Below are 24,185 nucleotides of genomic sequence, written 5' to 3'. Positions count from 1 at the left end.
GACTGTAGAAGCCATCGACAGGGAAAATGAAGTTTTAAATTTCACGTTTAAGAAATCGTTCACGCAGGAGAATTGTACAAACATATCTTCGTTTGGCCAATTCACAGACTCCAGTATCGACGACATAGTAATAGGCATCTCTAGCGTAGAGAAACAACTGAAAGAGTTGAAGAAAAAGAAGTCTCCAGATCCGGATGATATCCCAATTCGGTGTCACAAAGAGTACTCTACGCACTGGCCCCTTACTTCGCTTGCATATACCGCCAATTTCTCGCCCAGAGCCATGTCCCAAGCGATTGGAAAAAAGTGCAGGTGACTCCTGTATACATGATGGGTAAAAGAACGGACCCGTGGAATTACAGGCCAATGTCTTTAACATCGGTTTTCTGCACAATTCTTGAACATATTCGTACTTTGAATATAATAAATTTCCTCGAGATGGAAAAGCTTCTGTCCACAGGTCAGCACGGTTTAAAGAAGTTTCGCTCGTGCGTATCTCAACTTTCCCTTTTCTGACATAATATCCTTTGAACTATGGATGAAGGGCAATAGACAGATTCCATAATTCTGGATTTCCGAAAAGCCTTTGACGCGTTGCCCCACTGAAGACTGTTAACGAATACCGCTATTATACTTTATACACATAAATGATCTGACGAACAGGGTGAGCAGCAATCTCTGGCTGTTTGCTGATGGTTCTGTGGTGTACGGGATGGTGTCTTCGTTGAGTGACTTTCAGGGGGAAACAAGATGACTTAGACGAAATTTTTACTTGGTGTGATGAACATAGAAAAGTGTAAGTTAACTCAACGAGTATGAAAAACAGTCCTGCATTTTTTATTTTTTATTTTTTTTGTTTTAGGGCTCTGCTTTTAGTAGGGTGCTGCTTGACACATCGATTAAATATCTATGCGTAACGTTGCAGAGCGATATGAAATGGAACGATTACGTAAGGCTTGTAGAAGGGAAGGTGAATGGTCGAGTTCCGATTACTGGGTGAATTTTAGGAAAATGGCATAGAGGACGCCAGTGTGTCCCATTCTTGAGTACTGCTCGAGAGTTTTGTATCCCAACCAGGTCGAAATGAAATTTAACATCAAAGCAGTTCAGAGGCGGCCTTCTAAATTTGTTACCGTTAAGTTAAAACAACACGCGAGTACTACGCGTGTCTATGTAGCACGCGAGAACTTGGCAAGGATATTGTCAATACTTGCCACGTCTCGGGACAGTGCAATACATTTAAAAGTTTTTGATGTTATCAATATTATTGTGCAACCTCTCAATCTTACCCCTACACGTTCTATATTACTTCACATCAGCAAATATTGTGTGGTACTATCGACCGTCTAGGCGCCGCTTAAGGCAGCGGAGATGGAGGCGTGTGCTGACTATGTGTATCTATAGTCTGCGTCACCGGTGGGCCCTCCTCGCCGGTGTGGCCATGCGGTTCTAGGCGCTTCAGTCCGGAACCACGCGGCCGCTACGGTCGCAGGTTCGAATCCTGCCTCGGGCATGGTTGTGTGTGATGTCCTATCGTGCTCAGGTGATTGGGTGTCACTTGTGTCATACGTCTGTACGCGAGATTTCCACACTCCTAAACACCCGTAGGTCCACTGTTTCCGATGTGATAGTGAAGTGGAAACGTGAAGGGAAACGTACAGCACAAAAACGTACAGGCCGACCTCGTCTTTTGACTGACACCGCCGACAGTTGAAGAGGGTCGTAATGTGTAATAGGCAGACATATATCCAGACCATCACACAGGAATTTCACGCTGCATCAGGATCCACTGCAAGTAATATGACAGTTTGGCAGGAGGTGAGAAAACTTCGATTTCTTGGACGAGCGGCTGCTCATAAGCCACACATCACGCCGGTAAATGCCAAACGACGCCTGGCTTGGTGTGAAGAGCGTAAACATTGGGCGATTGAACAGTGGAAAACCGTTGTATGGAGTGACGAATCACGGTACACAATGTGGCGATCCGATGGAAGGGTGTGGGTATGGCGAATGCCCGGTGAACGCCATCTGCCAGCGTGTGTAGTGCCAATAGTAAAATTCGGAAGCGGTGGTGTTGTGGTGTGGTCGTGTTTTCCATGGAGAGGGCTTGCACCCCTTGTTGTTTTGCGTGCCACTATCACAGCACAGGCCTACATTACCGTGTCAAGCATGTTCTTGTTTCCCACTGTTGAAGAGCAATTCGGGGATGGCGATTGCATCTTTCAACACGATTGAGCACCTGTTCATAATACACGGCCTGTGGTTGAGTGGTTACACGGCAATAACATCCCTGTAATGGACTGACCTGCACAGAGTCCTGACCTGAATCCTATAGAACACGTTTGGGATGTTGTGGAACGCCGACTTCGTGCCAGGTCTACCGACCGACATCGATACCTCTCCTCAGTGCAGCACTCCGTGAAAAACTTAGGGTCGTCTCTCAGTTGCTGAAGGGCAAACCGACAAAATTCTGTACAACGTTCGAAATAACGGTAGTCGAGTGCCCAACGTGGTGACTGATGATAGGCATGGAAATTCTGTCGATGCAGGATGTGAATGACTTTCGTCTGGTTGATTCCACATTCCTTGGCAATATGTTTCATATCACTGTGCATATTCATTAGGGTCGTAGCCACAACAGCTACTTAGTGTTCTCTGTCTGTTGCAGCCTTCTTTCTGTCCTCTTTTTGACATTCAAGCACCTTGTCCCAACTAGCTTCTTAATAATTCGTGCAATTGATTGGCACGTCGGACACGGGCGATTCGGATAGGTAGCCCGATACGGCTGTACTGTTTTTATGGCATTTCTTTTAAATTTGCCATGTAAAAGTGGTATATCCAACTTCTCCTCACTGATGTACATGTGTGCACGAAACGAATGTTGAAGCAGAAATGAGCGGCTGCAATACAGAAACGCAAACGAATGTGATGACTTTCTGACACAGCGTAGCACGAGAGCTATGCTTGACGGTGTCTGCACCCTTGCACCGCTTATGGCGATTCCGCCCACAGTGTTCTCAAATTCTAGGACATTTCTCCGCTTTTTTTACGACAGGTTTCAACGTCAACTTTAACAAACGCTATATCACTGTAATTGTCTTCTAAAGAGCTATCGAATGCAGCTATAAAAAGTGTACGATTCCATTTTTTAAAAACGTACTTGCTTCAATATCTCCCTTAATAATAGGACTACAAACATTGATCTAACAAAAAAATACGTGCCCCTGGACGCTCTATCATCTGCCACAAACCGTGTTTCGATATGTGTAACCGTTCACGAAATAAAAGTGGCGTTACGTCTTATGTGAAAAACAACAAGACATAGAAAAATTATTAACTCTAAGCAGTTCAGAACTGGATGACAATGCAATACTAACTCAGTTTCGTGTCTGGTGTGTGGCGGAGAGTACTTTGCTTTTCTGTCTGTCTGTCCGGTGCGAATTTGCAGTTGATTTTAAACTAACTTCCCGATGGGGTAGTGACTTGAAACTTTCAACATAGCTCAGAATTGGATGATAGCGTAATATTAACTATCTTTCGTGTCTGGTGTGTAGCGAAGGGTTCTTTGTGAACCACGGATTTTTTTTTCTCCCTTTTGCTGTTCCAGTCGCGAATGTTTCACGGTAAGAACGATTGCTGGTAAGTCGCCCTGTGAGCTCGATTCTCTCTTATTTTTACCTTCACCGGCTTTTCACGAGATGTACGTAGGAGGAAGCAATATATTGACTCAGATGAACAGAAACTGAAATAAACCTGAAATTTTCCACATATGTCTGTTGTAATGTCATCAAAATGTTTGATATCAATTGAAAATTTTACACACATAAGAGTATAAATTAAAACTATTTAAACAGAAAAAACTTTTTAATATAATGCGTTTTTAAAACGGACTAAAAATAGAAAACATTTTTTCCTAGCCCCTTATAGAAGAAGGCCCAGGTCATAGCAATCTATAAAAAGGGTAGAAAATCGGATGCACATAATTACCGGCCAATTTCACTGACATCGATTTGTTGTAGAATCATGGAACATATTTTGTGTTCAGGCATAATGACCTTTCTAGACTCTGAGAAGCTCATCTCCAGAAACCAGCACGGTTTTAGGAAACAGCGGTCATGTGAGACATAGCTGGCCCTCTTTGTGTATGATATACAACAGGCTCTAGATACCGGCTCCCAGATTGATGCCATATTTCTCGACTTTCGAAAGGCGTTCGACTCAGTTCCGCACTGTCGCTTGCTACAAAAAGTGCGCGCTTACGGTCTATCCAATGACATATGCGGTTGGATAGAAAGTTTTCTAACAGGCAGGGAACTGTATGTCGTCCTGAACGGGGTAACTTCAACAGAAACAAGAGTAAATTCAGGTGTGCCCCAGGGCAGCGTAATAGTTCCACTGCTTTTCACGATTTACATAAACGATCTGGTTGATGGTATTGACAACGGCCTTAGACTGTTTGCCGGCGATGCTGTAGTCTACAGGAAAGTAGTATCACACGAAATTTGTGAACAAATCAATGAGGATTTGCAGAAAATAAATGCGTGGTGTGATGACTGGCAGTTATCTCTCAATATTAGTAAGTGTAACCTACTGCGTGTAACAAGGCAAAAATCCCCTATAATGTATGAGTACAAAATAAATGATCAGTCAATTATCTGGGTGTGACAATTCGAAATGATCTCAAATGGAATGATTAGATTACACAAGTAACGGGTAAGGTGAACTCTAGATTGCGGTTTATTGGTGTAATCCTGAAGCGATGCAGTCCTTCAACAAAGGAATTAGCTTACAATACGGTAGTTCGTCCAGTCTTGGAGTATTGTTCGTCTGTATGGGACCCTTACCAGTTGCGTCTGATTCAAGAGATTGAGAAGGTCCAAAGAAGAGCGGCAAGATTCGTGACTGGTACATTTAGCCATCGCGAGAGCGTTACAAATCTCATAGAAAGTTTGAAGTGCGACACACTTGCAGATAGACGGCGCGCTAAACAAAAGGGACTGCTCACTAAAATCCAATCTTCGCCGAGGATGTAGAGCATACATTATTACCACCAACTTTCAAATCGAATCGCGTAATGATCATCATTCAAAGATAAGGGAAATAAGAGCTCGTACTGAGGCGTTCAGACAGTCGTTTTTCCCTCGCGCGATCCGCGAGTGGAACAGAGAGGGGGGGGGGGGGGGATATGATTGTGCCCTCCGCCACACACCGCTTGTTGGCTAGCGGAGTATATATGTAGATGTAGAGATGGACGTTTGGAGAAGATCGGCAAGAATCTCCAGGAAAGAAAAGATAAGGAACACCGAAGTAATAAGGAGAATGGAAATAAAAGAAAGAATATATGACGTAATGTATAGGAGGAAATTACAGTGGTACGGGCATGTACGACGAATGGAGAAAAACAGAATACCAAAATTGATACTGGAGTGGGAACCGGAGGAGAGAAGGAGAAGAGGACGACCTGTGACCACCTGGCTCCAGAATGTACAGCACACAATGGGGAGAATGGGCGCAGAGGAAGAGGACACACAAGATCGAAACACCTGGAGGAATATTTTGAGAATATAGTTTAAGAACGTTCATTGTTTGTATTGTAATTTCCGAGTAAATTATTATGTTGGAGAAAAGGCTCTGTAATGAGGAAAAACTCAAACAATAATAAATAAAGATAGATTCATATTACAGATAGTTCTGAAGATTTGTGCTTCTGAATTTTTAATAGTTATGATAATAGTTACGAAAAGTAAAACGGAAAACGTGAGATGTATGTAATAGATAACAGTAAATAGCGTAGAGAGTAGCCGCCGTTGGGAAAAATCACACAACAGTTCTTATCATTAGCAGGAGGAGGAGGAGGATATTAGTGTTTAACGTCCCGTCGACAACGAGGTCATTAGAGACGGAGCGCAAGCTCGGGTGAGTGAAGGATGGGGAAGGAAATCGGCCGTGCCCTTTCAAAGGAACCATCCCGGCATTTGCCTGAAGCGATTTAGGGAAATCACGGAAAACCTAAATCAGGATGGCCGGAGACGGGATTGAACCATCGTCCTCCCGAATGCGAGTCCAGTGTGCTAACCACTGCGCCACCTCGCTCGGTATCATTAGCAGTGCAATAAAACTGTTAATGGCTTAGAGAACTATTCATGCATCAGTTATCTATTGCTTCTCCTTCTCAAATTTTACGTGTATAGTGGTAACTATAAAAATTCGCAAACAGAAATTTTCGGAACTATCTGTATGGGGTTAGCAATCTGCATCCGGCTAGAAGAAATTGTTTATACTTCTTAGTACGTTCTAAAACGCGTTATATTAAGAAGTTTTTATTTAAGTAGTCATAAAATGAATCTTCCTGATGTATTGGAAATAGGGAGTCTTATCTTGCATTTCATAAATAACATTATCATTCTTCCAAAATAACAAGACCAGACTTCAAGGTAAAGGTTTTCTGTATTTCAACATTCCGTCTTAACATTCCAACTCGTACAGATAAGCAAAAGAGGACGAACGCTCTTAAAGATTAATTCTGAAAGTTCTTCTTTATCTCTTTTACGAACGACAGTAACACATTGTAGTTTCATTTTCTCTGAGACCTAAACAATGAATGGGAATTTCTTCTTTCTGGAGCATAACGTTTGCCTTAGAGACACTCCCTAGTCGTCAGCCTTCGACTCGCCGCAAACAGCGGCCAACTATGCATAATGCAATGTTAGCTATGGAGGGAGCTTTACTGTACGAATCCCAGAAGGAGAACATTTTCTCAGTAAACCCAGAAACAAATAAATCATGCAAATTAGTACTTTACATTAACAAATAATTCAGACATATAAAAATTTATTTATGAATTAGTATCAATATCCTAGGCTAATACTTTTTTCCTTTAAGCTTACTCTTGACAAGTTCCATACTTTTCAGCTTACAAAGGAAATGTCTGGAATGTGCATAAAACAAAGTTTCTCATGTACTTTGTTCTTTACCTTGTTTCCTCATTGATCTAAAAGAATCGTTTCAGTTTCCCGTAACCGGGATACATTGTTGTTTTTGTGGTGGTGGTGGTGGTAGTATTCAGTCCGAAGAGTAGTTCGATACTGCTCCCCACACTAGTCTATCCTGTGCAATCCTCTTCATCTCTGAGCAACTACTCCAATCTACATCCATTTGAATCTGCTTATTTTATTACTGCCTACACTAGGTCTCCCTCTACAGTTTATACACTTCAGACTTCCCTCCATTACGTCCTTGATGCCTCGGGATGGTTCCTGTCACCCGATCTCTTCTTTTAATCAAGTTATACCATAAAGTTATTTTTCCCCGATAGTCCTCAGTATCTCCTCATTACTCACTCATTCGATCTACGCATCTAATCTTCAGCACTATTCTTAGGGCCACATTTCAACATGTACTCTTCTCTTCTTGTCTGAACTTGAACTCCTTATAGTCCACGTTTGACTTCTGTACAAGGCTACACTCCAGACAAGTATCTTCAGAAAAGACGTCCTAACATATTTGAATTCAGTGTTAAAAAAAAGTTTGTTTTCCAGAAATGTTTTCTTTCAATCGTCAACCTGCATTTTATGTTCTTTCTAGGTCGGCCATCATTAGTTATTTTGCTGCCCAAATAGCAAAACACACCTACTACATTTAATGTTTCGTTTTCTATCTAATTACCTCTGCATCGCCTGATTTAATTTGGCTGCATTCCATAAGCCTTGTTTTACTTTTGTTGATGTTCATCGCGTTGTTGTTGTTGTGGTCTTCAGTCCGAAGGCTGGTTTGATACAGATCTTCATGTCTGCATAACTACATCCATTGAATTAGCTTACTGTATCGAAGCTCGAAGCCTCGGTCTTCCTCTACAATTCTTACCCCCCTTCCCCCCCCCCCCCCCCCACACACACACCTTCTTCCATTAACAAACTGACAGTGCCTTAATGCCTTAGGAACTTTTCTATCAGTTGATTACCTTTTTTTAATCAAGTTGTGCCATACATTTCTTTTTTCTACCATTCAGTTCAGTACCTCCTCATTTGTTGTTCAGTCTACATATTAGATCTCCAGCGTTCGCCTATAGCACCACATTTCAAAAGCTTACATTCTCTTCTTGTCTCAAATAAATTTTATCATGAACCTCTTTTCAAGACGCTATCTATTCCGTTCAGCTGGTCTTCCAAGTCCTCTGACAAAATTATAACATTGCTGGAAACCTCAAAGATTTTATTTGTTCTTCCTCAACTTCAATTCCGTTTCCAAATTTCTTCTTGGTTCCTTTAATGCTTGATGAATGTATAGATTGAATAACATCGAGGACAGGCTATAACCGTATCTCTCTCCCTTTTCAACCACTGCTTTCCTTTCACGCCCTTCGACTCTTTTAACTGCAGTATAGTTTCTTTCCAACGTGTAATAAACTTTCGTTCGCTTTATTTTATCCTTGCTACCATCAAAATTTTTAAATATTATGGTCCAAAAGCATTCTCCAAATGTTGTGAAATAGGTTTCTTCAATCTATTTTCTAAGATAAATCTTAGGGTGAATATTGTCTCGCATTTTCCTATTCCTGTGTTTCTCGGGAGCCCAAACTGATCTTCGTCGAAGTCGGTTTCTATCAGTTTTCTATACTTCTGTTAGTAATTCGCGTCAGCATTTTGCAAACATGACTTTAAATTGATGGTTCGGTAGTATTCACACTTGTCTGCTCCTGCCGTCTTATAAATTGGCTTTATTACATTCTTTTTGAAGTCTGAGGCTAGTTCCCCTGTGGCGCGTTCTCCCAATGATTTTAATAATTCTGAGTGAATGTCGTCTACTCCAGAGGTCTTGTTTCGACGTAGATCTTTCAGTGCTATGTCAAATTCTTCTCGCAGTATCATATCTCCTGTCTCATTCTCATTTACTTCTTCTTCCCTTTCTATGACATTGTCTTCACGTCCACTTCCATCGTACAGCCCTTCTATATTTGCTTTCCGCCTTTTGGATTTCCCTTTTTTGCTTCTTACTGGATTGCCATCTTAGATCTTGACATTCAGACAGCTGCATCTCTTTTCTGCAAAATTCTCCAATTTTCCTGTAGGCTGCAACTGTATTTCTCCTAGACATGTATGCTTCTATAATCTCATAGTAGCTTAAACGCATTCTTATTTTCTTGTTGGTTATTAGGACTACTTCTATGTTACCCACATTTTGTTTTGTGTTGGCAACTCTGTACTCAACCGGCCGGAAGTTGTTTTTCCTACCACGGCACTTCAATAATTCCCGCTATATCTAACTTGCCACTTAGCGTTTTCTGCCAGTCTCATTTTTAGACGTCTGTATTCGCCGTCGCCTGCTTCACCTAAATGTTTTACTGAGTAAAATCTGGTTTCGAAGTCTTTATCTTAACGATATATAGTCAGCCTGTAACCTTCTTGTGTCTCCAGGTATCTTCCATGTATACAATCTCCTTACACGATTCTTAGACGATGTGTTAGCAATGATTAAATTATGCTCTGTATAAAATTCTACCAAGCGTCTTTTTCCCCAGGTCACGTTCTCCTATTAATTTCCTTCAATTTTTCCTACTATCGAAGTGCAGTCCTCAAACACAGTTAAATTTTCATCTCCTTCAACTGTCTGTAAAATTTCTTCTCTCATCATACAGAAAAACTTGTACTATTGTTGTGGATGTTGGCGTTGTGTTTATCTTGACTGCAACAATGCGTTCACTATTTTGTTCATAGCAGCTTAGCCGTATTCTTATTTTCTTGTTGATTAATAGGACTACTCTTGTATTACCCACATTTTGTTTTGTTTTGATAACCCTGTAATCAACAGACCAAAAATCCTTTTCTTCCTACCAGTGCACTTCAGTAATTCCTACTATATCCAACTCCAAACTACCCATTTCCATTTTTAAATTCTCTAACCTATCTAACCGATTAAGTGATGCAACATTCCACCTTCTGACGTCACTTCTGTTTATCTAGATGACGATATCCTCACTGCCTGACGATTCGAAGGGGGAACTATTTCACTCTGTAGTATTTTACCCACGAGGTTGCCACTATCAGAAAGCATACAATATAGCTGCATGCCCTCGGAAAAATAACGGCTCTAGTTTCCCCATGCTTTCCGCCGTTCGCAGTACCGACACAGCAAGGCCATGCCGTGTAGTGTTACAAGGCACGATTAGTGAATCATTGATAGTGGTGCCCCTGCAACTAGTGAAAAAGACGCTGTCCCTCTTCCGAAACGAAAATTTTGTCTGTCCTCTTCACAAATACCCATCCATTGTGATTGCGCCTACATTACGGCTACCCGTACATCGTTGAGGTACACATGCTACTTTCCCCCTTCCCCCCCCCCCCCCTCCTCGTCCCAAACCGATCCCTCACCTCCACCTCCCATTGGCAACGCCCATGGTTCATGGTTTTCGAATACAACCACCGAGCGAGATGGCGCAGTCGTTAGCAAACTGGACTCGTATTCGGGGAGACGACGATTCAAACGCGCGTCCGACCAATCAAATTTAGGTTTTCCGTGATTTCCCTAAATCGCTCCAGGCAAATACCAGGGTGGTTAGTTTGAAACGGCACGGCCGATGTTCTTCCTCGTCCGTGACAAGATTCGAGCTTCTATTCTGTCTCTAACGATCTCGACGTCGACAGGACGTTAAACCCAGTTTCCTGTCTTCCTTCGAATACACCACACACTGGTACGTACCCTTAAAAATAAATGTATGTTATATAAACTGCTTTGTATTATTGTGTTTATGTTCTTGTCTCCGAATTTAACGAATATATAACATGCTATAACACAACATTATGCTCACGTGGATTAACATTTTCTTCCGACAACCCCCTCATATCATATAATATGATAGCTACTAAAAGAAATATGTGCTCTCTATGAAGTGACACAAAATTGTTTCAATAGTTGGAAGTGCTCACATTGTAGGAATATTGTTCAAGTGAGTAGAGCCTTTTCCAAATATTCACAGCATATATAACTAGTATTGTAGCGCGACTTCGAAATAGCGCTGTTTATTTAGGCTTTACGAAAAGACCTAAAGATTATTATAATTCGAACTTAAAAGTAAATGCACTAGTGAATTACTGTTGTGCTGTAGATACAAAGAGAAATAATACCAAATTATCGTCATAAAATGAAGGTTTAATATCATGGAAATAGTTTCTGTCCTTGTTTGAGCAAGTATACACGAGACGAGAAACAGGTAAATTCTGTAATTTGTATACTATCCGTTAATTGGGTGAATATATATATATATATATATATATATATATATATATATACATTTCGACCTACATGCTTTTAAGATATGGTTTACATACGGTAGTTCTAACCACTTGTTTCGCTTCATTTAGATTTAAAAACCATTATATTTATTACGATTAAGTCACAATAGGAAGAAGTTACTGGTACCTGAAATGTAGAGACTGAATATGTGCAAGACACTTGACGGTGTATAACAGTAACTGACCTCCCTTCCTAGCTGCATTTGGAAGTGGCGTTTGGCAAGAATGATTGTCGGTAAACCTCCATATTAGTTTTAATTTCTCGAAATTTTTCGTGAATCCGCGAGACGTATGTTGGAGAATTTAATATGCTGTCCAACTCTTCCCGGAATTTCAATAATAAACTTCTCCGCGATACACAACGCCTCTCTTGTAGCGCCTGACATTGGATTCTGTTGAGCAACTCCGTAACGCTCTTTAGCCGTGACGAAACGCGCCAATCATTGTTGGATCTTGTGTATTTGTTCGACTAATCCAACCTAGTAAGGGTCCGTGAATGATGAGCAATACTCAACAATCGGCTGAACAAATGTTTTCTAAGCCATTTCTTTCGTAGATTAATTACGTTTCCTTAAGATTCTCCCTATGCGGTCACTCTAGCATATGCTTTTCTTACTACTAGCTTTACTGAATGCAGATCGTAGTAATGAGGAACGGAGATCAATTAAGAACAACTTACAAGCCCTCTAAGTATTTTGGAAGTTTCGGTGGATTTCTTCTTCAGATCATTTTCATCATTTGATTAACAAACCTGTGATGTTATCATATAAGATAGCATCTAATGCCTTACGGGTGACATTCCGTTCACTCTGCTTAGTTGCTGTTACATGGGCCAGTCACTTAGCAGATGGCACTGCAGAACTAAAATGGATTTAAAGACACAAATTACAGCAAGAAATTTGTGTAGAGTTAATTTTGTACAGAAGTTCCGCTCTGAACTTTTCCTCGCGACATTTATTCTGTAATGTAGTGGACATTTGCGCCTAAAATGCGACAAATGAAGCAATCACATGAAGAAATTAGCAAATAAACACGCTGAAATGCCGAACATTACTGTATACTTATCTATAACAACGAGGAGAATGAAAAAGTAAAAATCGAGAAAGTATGTGGCATAATTCACTAAATATTAGACTTTTTGGGAGCTATTTTCAGTGACAACGGCGTGCTGTGAAACAGTTTCGCCGTGGCATAAATTTTTAGAACGGAGGGTCAGTTATACTGTCAATTGCACTAGTAACCCTAAAGGTTATTTTCCCACAGGAAAAAAAGATTCATCTCAACTATGAAAACTGTCTCATACGAGCTACATGCCCTTGAAGAATGCTCTTCAAACGTTCAAGCAAAATCCAATCTAAACATCACAAGGAAAGATGCTTTTGAACAAGATCTGATTACCCTATCTATGCACTGACATTCAAGAGCTCTTTTGGCCAAACTTACGCCGTCAGAAGTCACGCGACCTGGACAACAATGTTAAGTTGCGAATAAAGTTCATGTTCTGCGCAGCCGAATGCTCAGTCCACTGCTACTCTGCGGATGCGCCACTTAAATATTGTGGTGCTGGCTGTTTAACATGTTGGCCTACATAAATGTTAATAAAGATAATTTTTACAGCTGTATCAAGACACGTGAAATTATTCAGAACAGTAATAATAACAATAATAATAATAACAGTAACATCACTCCAGACTGTAATGCGAAGATTTAGATCAGTACTTAACTTTACTCATTATATGGATACATTTCAGTTACTTGAAATGCATGGTACATCTACGTTAGTTTCTACCAAGTGTGTTGGACGTTATTCTTAGCCGAGCTCGACAAGTTTGATATCATGTTGAACAACAGTGTTGTAACATGTTTGCCGCGCGAGGTAGCCGCGCGATCTTGAGCGTCTTACCACGGTTCGTCGCACGGCTCCCCCCGCCCCCCGTCGGAGGTTCAGAGTCCTCCCTCGGGCATGAGTGTGTGCGTTGTCCTTAGCGTAAGTTAGTTTAAGTTAGATTAACTAGTGTGTAAGTCTAGGGATCGAAGACCTCACCAGTTTGGTCCAATAGGAACTTACCACAAATTTCCAAAATGTAACATGTTTATATTATATCGACCTAGCAATATAATGAAATCATGTTTGATTCCACGGGAATGGTCGTGCCCTATGTAATTATAATGACACACATTTCAGTCGAACTCAGGCATGTACAAGCATTACTCCCAATATAATGTAAGTTTCGTTAACAGTGCCTGTAGCGGGTATCAAGACAAAAGTCATTAAATTGTCTCCTGTAGTCCTCATATAATTGAGAAATATGTACTTTGAAATTCTGTAGGTGCAGGACTTCTTGACTGAAGGACAAAGTGAGTGCTAGTCAATACAAAACGCAGTAAAACCGAAAGCAGGCATTTTTAGGTTAGGTCCAGGAGACCAACGAGAAGCAGTTGTTTCGGAAACAGCTAGTGTTCTATAGCTGACATTGTGGAGAAACCTTCAATTACAGGCCTGATGTACAATGGCATTTCAGTACTGACGTAGCAGTGACAGTTAGAGCACCCCATGTTCACACACGTCCGCAAGGGCGGTGGTGAAGAGGGGGTGGGGTGACTGAGGGGGCAATTGTTGCCTCCTCCCATCCCGTGTAAACGTAGTATAAAGTATGATTCATATAATGAGTGCATAACCAGCAATTCATTTACGTAAAAAATAGTCTTGTACCCCCTCCTTCCCCTCCCCCTCTGTAAAAATTTCTGAGGACGCCCCGCCCCTTTCCTTGTTTGCATATGATGCGTATGTGTCAAAACCGTCACGGCAGCTCTGCGGGTTTTTCATGCACGTCTCAACCTTTGGTGTCGAGATACGATTCCCAGCCACGATACAATGCAGACATAGTCTCACAACAACAAGAAGTACTTTAAATAAAAAGCAACTTGTTCCAAATAAAATTGTAAGGTATGGGGAGGATAAAGTGAAACGCTGTTTCGGAGCCCAAGACGATATGCACGGATACATCAGGTGTATTACGATTGTCGTGGATTAGTGCGCATAATTTTGCGAAAGAATCTGAAATTTCATCCATACAAGATGTGTATTCCTCAATTGATTACGGCACCAGATAGTGACTAATGAGAGGACTCTGCTGTTCGAATGCAAGTGGTCTTGAAGAAAATGAAAATGCGTTAGTTGTCATGAATATTGAGAATCGTTTACATTTCAATGGAGAGGTCAAAAAACAATACAGCCGCTGATAGGACAATAATAATCCTCTTAAAATCCGCGACAAACCTCTCCGTTTACATACAACAGGATCGTATAGAACTGACATTATCGGCATCACAAACCTGTAGATTACTGAAGATGAAAATGGTGTCACTGTGTCACCAATGCACCAATGAGCGTCACGTTCCCATCATCCGCAGTTTCTTGCCTCCACCGCTGGGAAGACGTCTGGTAAAAAATTAAAAACATTATTTACCAAAGGATATTACAACTCCACACGTTTCATGCACGTTGTTAGCAACATGTTTCCAGGAAAATGATTTCACAAATAACCTTAGTTGGAACGATCACATAGATAATGGTGTGGGTAGAGCAAACCAAAGACAGTGATTCACTGGCAGAACACTTAGAAGGTGCAACAGGTCTACTAAAGAGACTGCTTACACCACGCTTGTCCGCCCTAATCTGGAGTATTGCTGTGCGGGTGCGGTGTGGGATCTGCATCAGGTGGGACTGAAGGATGATATTGAAAAAGTTCAAAGAAGGGCGGCACATTTTATACTATCGCGAAATAGAGGAGATAGTGCCACAGACATGATACGTGAATTGGAGTGGCAATCATTAAAACAAAGGCGTTTTTCGTTGAGACGGTATCTTCTCATGAAATATCAATCACAGTTTTCTCTTCCGATTGTGAAAACATTCTGTTGGCACCCACCAACATAGGAAGAAATGATCATCACGATAAAATAAGAGAAATCAGGGCTCGCACAGAAAAATTTAAGTGCTCGTTTTCCCGCGCGACGTTCGAGAATGGAACGGTAGAGACACAGCTTGAAGGTGGTTCATTGAACCCTCTGCCAGGCATTTAATTGTTAATAGCAGAGTAATCACGTAGATGTAGATGGCGACATCCCTTGGTCCCCAAGATCCCCTGAGCTGACTGCTTGTGACTTTTTTGTGGGAGTGCTTCAACTGACACATCTACATTAAAGAAGAACCACACTTAGAGGAGCTGAAGAAGCAATCCAGCAGGAAATAGTATAAACTGATCTTCAATAGCTGGAACTCGTATATCCGATTTTCAGCAGAAACTTCAAGAAAAAGGGTATCTTCTGTCTCATATGATCCTTAAATCTCAGTAAACACTTAACAGGCATGTGATTTAGAAGTTAGGATAAGTTAGGCGGAACCGGGTGAGTTCTAGAAATCTTCTCTTCAGCGTCACAAGTGGTAAAGAAACTGTTGCCATACAGCGGTTGAATGCTGGCTCTCGGCATATAAGATGGGAAGCGGAAGACACAGCCCAAGTGCGTCACTTACTGCGTTAAAACTTTGTAGAACACTGTGCTCTGAGTCTTAAGTTCTAAAAATATTTTGCTTTGTAAGATATTTTTGGTTTCAAATTAATATATCTCTGACAACTCAATTATGTGTTACGTGTCTGTTGCACAGTAAGTTTATAAATCCAGAAGAGGTTATCATGTCACCGGCGCGTCAATATCCTTGCACAGATCTACGAACTTAACAAAAAAAAATGTTTTGCATTTCCGTTGAATCGTGTGAGTATAATGTGGGTGATAACTGTCAATACTTTTTGTGTATGCTTATTAAAACTATTATTTTGTTTTGCATTATTTTATTTGCGTTTTGTATTGCAGATGGGGAAAAATTAAAGAAAAGCTTCCTTGTGAACCGAGAATGTTTTGCAAAACGCCAATAAAACTTACCCTGAGAGTAAATGGAATTATTCGGGATGCCGCATTACTGTCAGTGTGGAAAAGATTTTCCATCGAAAGTAAAAGTTGGTCAAACAATATTTAGTGAGGAGCAAGAAAGATCAAGGGACAAGGAAGACCAACAAACTCACATTTGCAAACATTTTCAGGACCACATGGATGATTGTAAAAACTGGATTTCACTTAAAAGGCATTTTTCAATTGAAAAAACCAGTGGTTGAATATGACTCCTTGCCGGCTGATACATCGTAAAGCCAAGAAAACTCAACAAAGGTAAATGAGCGTCAGCCTGTGTCATCTCCCGCTAACTAAGTTCATGATAACAATGGCACGCCAAATTATTCTGTTTCATTCAACGGCTTATTGTCTTCAGCCACAAAACGGAAACCAGTGCTTCTCACATTCCCAGAAAATGTGAACAGAAAGAAGCTGGAAAATAAAAGAAAAAGTCTTTTTTCAGCCAGTCAGATCGAAGAAACATCAAGAAGAGACTACATCTACAGGATAAATCATCAGAGTCGGGTTCCTCGGAATTCTCTGAACAAACAAATGAAGATAATGCCGCATCTTCTTAACTATGCAACATTAAATACGGTGATCCAGTAGCCGCGGAACAATGTCGTTGCAACGGCAGTGAATGATTCAGGGCGAAAATTATTGAACTATATGAAATAAAATCGTTATAACTTTGCGCTAGGACGTTCACACTGCACGATTGGCATCGGGGCATGGTGGAAATTAGTATACGCATGCGAATTTGTTTTAGCGACGAAGCCCACTTTCATTTGGATGGGTTCGTCAATAAGCAAAATTGGCGAATTTGGGGTACTGAGAATTGGCATTTCGCGATGGAGAAGTCTCTTCACCTTCAACGGGTGACTGAGCGATGTGCAGTGTCCAGTCACGGAATAATCGGTGCGACATTCCTTGATGGCACGGTGGCTACCGAACATTACGTGAAGGTTTTGGAAGATGACTTCATACCCATTACCCAAAGTGACTCTCATTTCGACAACATGTGGTTCATACAAGACGGATCTCGATCCGATAAAAGCAAGGGAGTGTTTTATGTCCTGGAGGAGCACTTTGGGACCGCGTTCTCGCTCTGTTGTACCCAGAGGCCACTGGCATGGGCCTCAATTGGCCGCTATATTCTCCGGATCTAAACACATGCGACTTCTTTTTGTGGGGCTATGTTAAAGACAAGATTTACAGCAATAATCCAAAACCATCGATGATCTGAAAACAGCCATTCAGAAGGTCATCGACAACACCGATGTTCCGACCCTTCAGCGGATCATGCAGAATTTTGCCGCTTGTCTACGCCACAGCATCGTCAATGGTAACAGGCATATCATACATGTCATAACCTAAATCCGAATATCTGTAGTGACGTTCACATGTTGAATAAAGTATGTGCACGCGGTGTTTGTTACTAAAGTACGTTTTTTTCGTATAGTTCAATAATTGTCACCCTGTATCATGAGCCATGTGTTGTTTCAGTGAAGGAGAAATGCTTATTTGTGGAAAATGCGTTTATACTTTTTGTACTGACCCTTTTCGCCGGATTTACGATACTTGAAGAAGGCAGATAGGCCATGCTGTTCATTCTTTAGATGAATTTTGTGAAACTGTTAACAAAATTTATAAGTAGGCAAACATGTCGGGATAGCCGCACGGTCTAACAAGCCGCTTCCGAGATTCAGGGAGGCGCGCCGGCTCCAGACTGAATCCGTCCGGCTGATAAACGACGACGGCCTGTGTGCCGGCCAGCCTGGATCGAGTTTTTATGCGGTTTCCCGCATCTGATTTGGTGAATTCCGGGCTGATACCCACGTCCCGCCTCAGCTGCACAATTTGAAAAGATTTAGAAAACGTTTTCACAGGCTCTGACAGGTATAATTAAATTTACAGTATGTAATAAAATAAAGCTATATCTGCAGACGGCCGGCCGATGTGGCCGAGCCGTTCTAGGCGCTTCAGTCCGGAACCGCGCGATTGCTACGGTCGCAGTTTAGAATCCCGCCTCGGGCATGGCTGTGTGTGATGTCCTTAGGTTAGTTAGGTTTAAGCAGTTCTAAGTTCTAGGGGACTGATGACCTCAGATGTTAAGTTCCATAGTGCTCAGAGGCATTTGAACCATATCTACAGACATGTTAATATTTCATCTGAAATTTGCAATTTCAGAATTTTTCCTGCTAAGATTTTCGTGTCACCTAATACCACAGCACGTAAATTATTTACCACTTGAAATCTTGCTTCAAGGTGTTCGATTTACTACCGTAGCGACTAATCCTGAATAATCCAAACGTTTACAATTTGTCACATAAAGTTTTGCCGACGTGAAAGCTCTCTTACGTGCCAGAGGAAAAACTAGATGCATTACATTTATAACAAAAGTTGCTTACAATATATGTTTCCATTGCCTCACTCGTTTTTGTTAATTTTTCTTCTTTGTTGTGTTACAGAATCCCGTGGCCCACTGCTGGTCCGAACAAACACACCACAAACGGAAGTTCTGCAATGTATGCAGGAAGAAGCTCGATGACAGCTTGTCAATACACTGTGAAAGTAAGTAAACCTCATTTCACCACCTTACATTTGAGTTTTATAGAATCTCTGGCGCCAAATGTCAAGAGCATAGCAGAACTCATGCAGCTATAAAGAGATGTAGTAATGCAATATCCTTGTAGAACTCACCACTCACTTAAATTAGAAACATGGCAAGACTTTTATTCAAACGAGAGTTCTGTAAGTGAAGAAAATTCACAGCCCATGAAGCACGACTTGTATCTTTTTCGGCGTTACTAGAATTCACTGTAGCACAGTGTAAAATTCAGAGAGTTTACGTCGTGCTGATAGACCAGTTGCATACACCGTGTGCAGAGTTTATCGTTAGTATGTAGGCTTCTGGTTGAACCTAGAAATGATCCCAGTTATTCTCGGCTACAATATTCCACGCAGTTATACCGGATGGCTATGATTACTAACGGAGATCTAGTGTGGGCTGAAATTATAGCATGGGAGCGAAACTTGGTAGATAAGCTAATGCAAGTCACTGCAGAACCAATTTACGTCAAAAAAATAAAAAAAATTAGTACCAATTTTGGCCACCTGGTGCATATCTGGCGCTGTACAGCATCTCGTCGACGTCTCCCATGCTCGTATTGAACAACCTGTGTAAGCAGCGGTTAATACTAAAATCAATATTATGCCCTTCTCACTTGTTTGACCTTCTCTGTCCGCGTCCCGTTCCTAATCCAAAACGTACGGAAACATATCTATACGTCTTTGTTACATTCACAGCGATAGATTTTCACCTGGTGACCAAAATTGGAACTAATTTTTTTCTAGTGTAAATCGGTTCCGCTTTAACGGATTAGAATATCTACTAAGCTCCGCTGCCGTAGGATAATTACAGCCAACACTTGACCTCTGCGCATTTTAATTATAGCCATCCGGTACATTTAGATAATAGAAATTGACCTTCAGACTGTACTATTGTGAGGTTACATTATGCCTTTGAGGCTGACAATGAGGATTACTGAAGATGTAAGCAGATCGAAATAATTCAGTGCCGCATTGATAATTGGTGCCCGGTGTTAAGCAATGATCTTAAGCGAAAAAAGCTGACTGGACGAGAAAATACTCCAGTTCCTGTTAATGCTGCTCCCATTGCAGGCGATACCATGAAATAACATCCCAGAGAACTGCGCAAGGAACGTCTGTGAAACAATCATTGTACGCTTTAGCTCTTCTCCTTATTTTGTCTATAATAAATGGAAATGTCGTGTGGCTAGGGCCTCCCGTCGGGTAGACCGTTCGCCTGGTGCAGGTCTTTCGATTTGACGCCACTTCGGCGACCTGCGTGTCGATGGGGATGAAATGATGATGATTAGGACAACACAACACCCAGTCCCTGAGCGGAGAAAATTTCCGACCCAGCCGGGAATCGAACCCGGGCCCTTAGGATTGACAGTCTGTCACGCTGACCACTCAGCTACCGGGCTATAGAAAAGCGATATGGAATTTTTGAGTGCGCCATGGTATAAACATTTTGTTTGTTCTTTCCAAACTAGTTAAAAAGAGTGTATTTTCATCGGGAGTGGACTTTTATCCTGAAAAACACATGAACCACGGAGAGAGATACAAAATGAATTTAAATGTAAGAAAATGTTCAAATGTGTGTGAAATCTTATGGGACTTAACTGCTAAGGTCATCAGTCCCTAAGCTTACACACTACTTAACCTAAATTACACTAAGGACAAACACACACATCCATGCCCGAGGGAGGACTCGAACCTCTGCCGGGACCAGCCGCACAGTCCATGGCTGCAGCGCCTTACACCGCTCGGCTAATTCCGCGCGGCTTTAAATGTAAGACAATTCCATTTTCCACCCTCCTTGTAATAAAATCACTGTCTCTTATACCACTATCAGCTGATTTCTACTGTTTGCAATTATCAACTGCCTGCTCCTATACACGTAAATTTAGATTGCCAGCCTTTGTAGGTGCTACAAATGTGCATACAGTATGTCATTTTAGCACGCAGCTGTCGTATTAAACACGAGCGAGAACGACGTTCTATAGTCGCTCGTGTTTAATACGATGGCTACGTATTAAAATGGCAGATGCACATTTGCATGCACCTGCAAAGGGTGACGGTGTAAATTTTCGAAAATAAGAATACGTACTTCGAAATGGTAAAGAGCCGAAATCAACTGATATTGGTATGAGTGACAGTGATGTTATTGCAACCGGGGTGAGAATGGAATTGTTTTTCAATAAATTTGAATGTGTAGCACCAGAGACGAAAAATCTTGTAAATTTAAGTTTATTTTGAATATCATTGTCGTAAGTACATTCTTGTGCAAAACTTAAGGACGAAAGCAACTTTCGTATGATGTATCACTGTCAAGTAACATAGCTGGATGAAACTTCGAGCACACACAGAAAAAGAACTGCTACAGTACACTACAAAAGATAACTGAAAGAAATATGCAGTGAGACGAACAACAATGACACTTTTATTCAAAGGTCATAATTACACTGAAGTAACCACAGGTTCCTTTATGTTTATGTGCTTATTAGAGTCACCAGCGAGTCCATGTCCTTGTTCATGAAGCACCTGATTCAATTCCTGTTCACTTCAGGCGATTGCTGCTATGTCATCAGAGAATGATATAAACCTGATTTATTTCTCTGTGTTTGACATACAACTCTCATATCAACACTTGCCTCACCCTCGTTCAATGTACTACATTAATATGTGCTTACACTGATCAGTCAGAACATACTGACTACCTACCTAATAGCCGATATGTCCACCTTTTGCACGGATAACAGGGGCGACGCATCGTGGCATGGAAGCAGTGATGTCTTGGAAGGACGCTGGAGGCAGTTGGCACCACATCTGCACACATAAGTCACCTAATTTCCGTAAATTCCGGGGGGTTGGGGGAGGGGGGGCGATGAGCTCTGACGCTGCGTACAATCACATCCCAGGCGTGTTCGACAGGGTTCAGATCTTGCGAGTTTGGGGGCAGCACATCAACTAGAACTCAACACTGTGTTCCTCGAACCACTCCAACACATTGCTGGCCTTGTGACATGGCGTATTATCTTGTTTAAAAATGCCACTGCCGTCAGGAAACATGACCTTCATGAAGGAGTTTGCGTGGTATGCAACCAGTGTACAATACTCCTCGGCCTTAATGGAGCCTTGTACGAGCTCCACTGGACCCCCACGTGTATGTTCCCCGAGAGTAAAGGAGCCGCTGCCATCTTGTCTCCGTCTCGCAGTACAGGTGTCAAGGAGATGTTCCTCTGGAAGTCGACGGATTCGCGCTCTCCCATCGGCATGATAAAGAAGGTACCGGGATTCATCAGACTGTGCAACGCTCTTCCACTGCGACAACGTCCGGTGCCGATGGTCACGTGCCCATTTCAGTCGTTGCTGCCGATGTCGCGACGTTAACTGTGGCACATGCGTGGGTCGTTGGCTGCGGAGGCTCATCGTTAGCAGTATTCGGTGTACTGTGTGTTCAGACACACTTGTGTTCTGCCCAGCATTAAAATCTGATGTTAGTTCCTCTACAGTTCGCCGCCTCTCCTGTTTCACCAGTCTGCCCAGGCTACAACTTCCGACATCTGTAATGAGAGGTGGCCGCCCAACCCCACGACCTCTGCAAGCGGTTTCACCTTGATTTCTCCACGTGTTGAAGACACTCACCGCAGCGCTTTTCGAACACCTGACAAGTCGCGCAGTTTCCGAAATGCTCGTGCCGAGCGTCCAGGCCATCACAATCTGCCCTCGGTCAAAGTCACATAGAACGCACGCCTTCCCTATTCTACACACGGACAGCACGCTCACTGATACTACAAGCACTGTGCTTGAGTCTGGCTAGTCATTCCTCGCCAGGTGCCGCTGCTGTCGCCTGGACGGGTTTATATCGATAATGTGTCGGTAGTTATAATGTTCTGGCTGATCAGCCAATGCAATCCTGACTTACATGAGGAGACTCCAAAAAGTAAGTTACACGTTATTACGGAAGGGCAAGCAACAGTTATTGAATGCTACAGCACACTTAAAACTAACACGGATAAATGATGCTATTTTTTAACATAGTTACCAAGTCTCCCACTCTGTCCCTGCACTTGATACCATACTGCCTAAGAATAATGAATTCCATTCCATGAATGCAAGTTTTGTTTCTCAGTTTTTCCTAAAACAGCCTTCTCTTAGAAACCGCATGCTTAACATGCTTTTACAGAAACTTTTGCTCTCCTTACTTTCAGTTTTCCTTCTACTCTTCGATAATCTTGTGAGTATTTTTGACGCATGTGATCTATGGTGATTGTGCGGAAATTTTCACATACACTCGCGCTTGTTTTGTTCGGAAACGTTTTCAGTACCTGATGGCTTTCTCCAGTTTCATGAATTTCATTCATGAGCATGTATATTTGTTGGTTTGGTCCTTAGCCTGAAGCCCCCAAGAGTTCCACTGGTATTTTATCAATACTTCAACATTTGTTTGTTCCGAGTTCGTGAATAGCTTTTTGAATTTCAAAGTTACGGATCAAACCTCTCGTGCCATCTTCTTGCACAAAGTCGTCATTTTCATTTCTTTTCGGCAACTATAAAGTATCTGCAGGTATTGTTTCCGTCTTCTCGCCTTATTTTCTGCTTCCACAATCGAATTAGCTTTCTCTACTCTATTTGCTGTGAACTTTTTTTGTGTCATCTCTGAAGTGACATATATGTGCAGCATCTACGTTACACTGTATCTATGTCGTGACAAATTTCCTTCATTCATTCTTCAGTAAGTTTTCTTCATTGCTGGTAAATTTCATTTCTGAGTGATATATACTGTTAGTTTCCTCTGTAGACATCTTTAGTTCTGAAATTTTGTTTATGTTAGCACCTTATCTATCACCGATAGTTCCTCTTTTCTGCCTTTTCAGTATTAGTATTTAATCTGCTGCATTTGCTGCAACCATTACCTCGGTTTACACACACTGAAACGTATTTTGCCATGTTTTCTGGTCAGCGTTTTTAGTTACTTCAATGTGTCTAGGTTACATTGTTTCTACTGCTTTCTTTTTTACTTCTCGAATTTTAACAGACATTTCATTAGTGCTGCGTTAAGGTCATTATCAGTGTCAGCCTCTGGATAGCTCTTGCTGTATTTAACTTGGCTCCGGAACTTTGTTTTACCAAAATATACTCAACATTTTATTTTCTTGGGCCTTTGGCATCTTCATGGTATATTTCCTTTGCAAGGATTCTCGAACAGTGTATTCGCAATTACTAACTCGTGCCCAGCAGAGAATTCCATTAATCTTTCTCTTTTCTCACTTCTTTGCCGAGATCGAACTATGTCGTCTTTTTTCTGTTCACTACTTTCGCCAACGAATGCGTTCCAGTTTCTCATTACTTTAC

General features: G+C 41.6%; 1 protein-coding gene across 8 annotated transcripts in view; it reads left to right on the top strand.

Moving 5' to 3' along the window:
- LOC124711801 (diacylglycerol kinase theta) overlaps positions 1–24,185 on the top strand; it is a 712,647-nt gene that overhangs the window by 266,950 nt on the left and 421,512 nt on the right. For all 8 annotated transcript variants that reach the window (XM_047242070.1, XM_047242035.1, XM_047242063.1 and 5 more), the window contains exon 3: positions 18,710–18,812. In XM_047242070.1, the coding sequence (XP_047098026.1) occupies positions 18,710–18,812 (103 nt within the window). The remainder of the gene's footprint in view (positions 1–18,709; positions 18,813–24,185) is intronic.

Source organism: Schistocerca piceifrons, chromosome 1, assembly GCF_021461385.2.
Source record: "Schistocerca piceifrons isolate TAMUIC-IGC-003096 chromosome 1, iqSchPice1.1, whole genome shotgun sequence".
Lineage (NCBI taxonomy): Eukaryota > Metazoa > Arthropoda > Insecta > Orthoptera > Acrididae > Schistocerca > Schistocerca piceifrons.
This window is presented reverse-complemented; position numbering and strand designations above follow the sequence as displayed.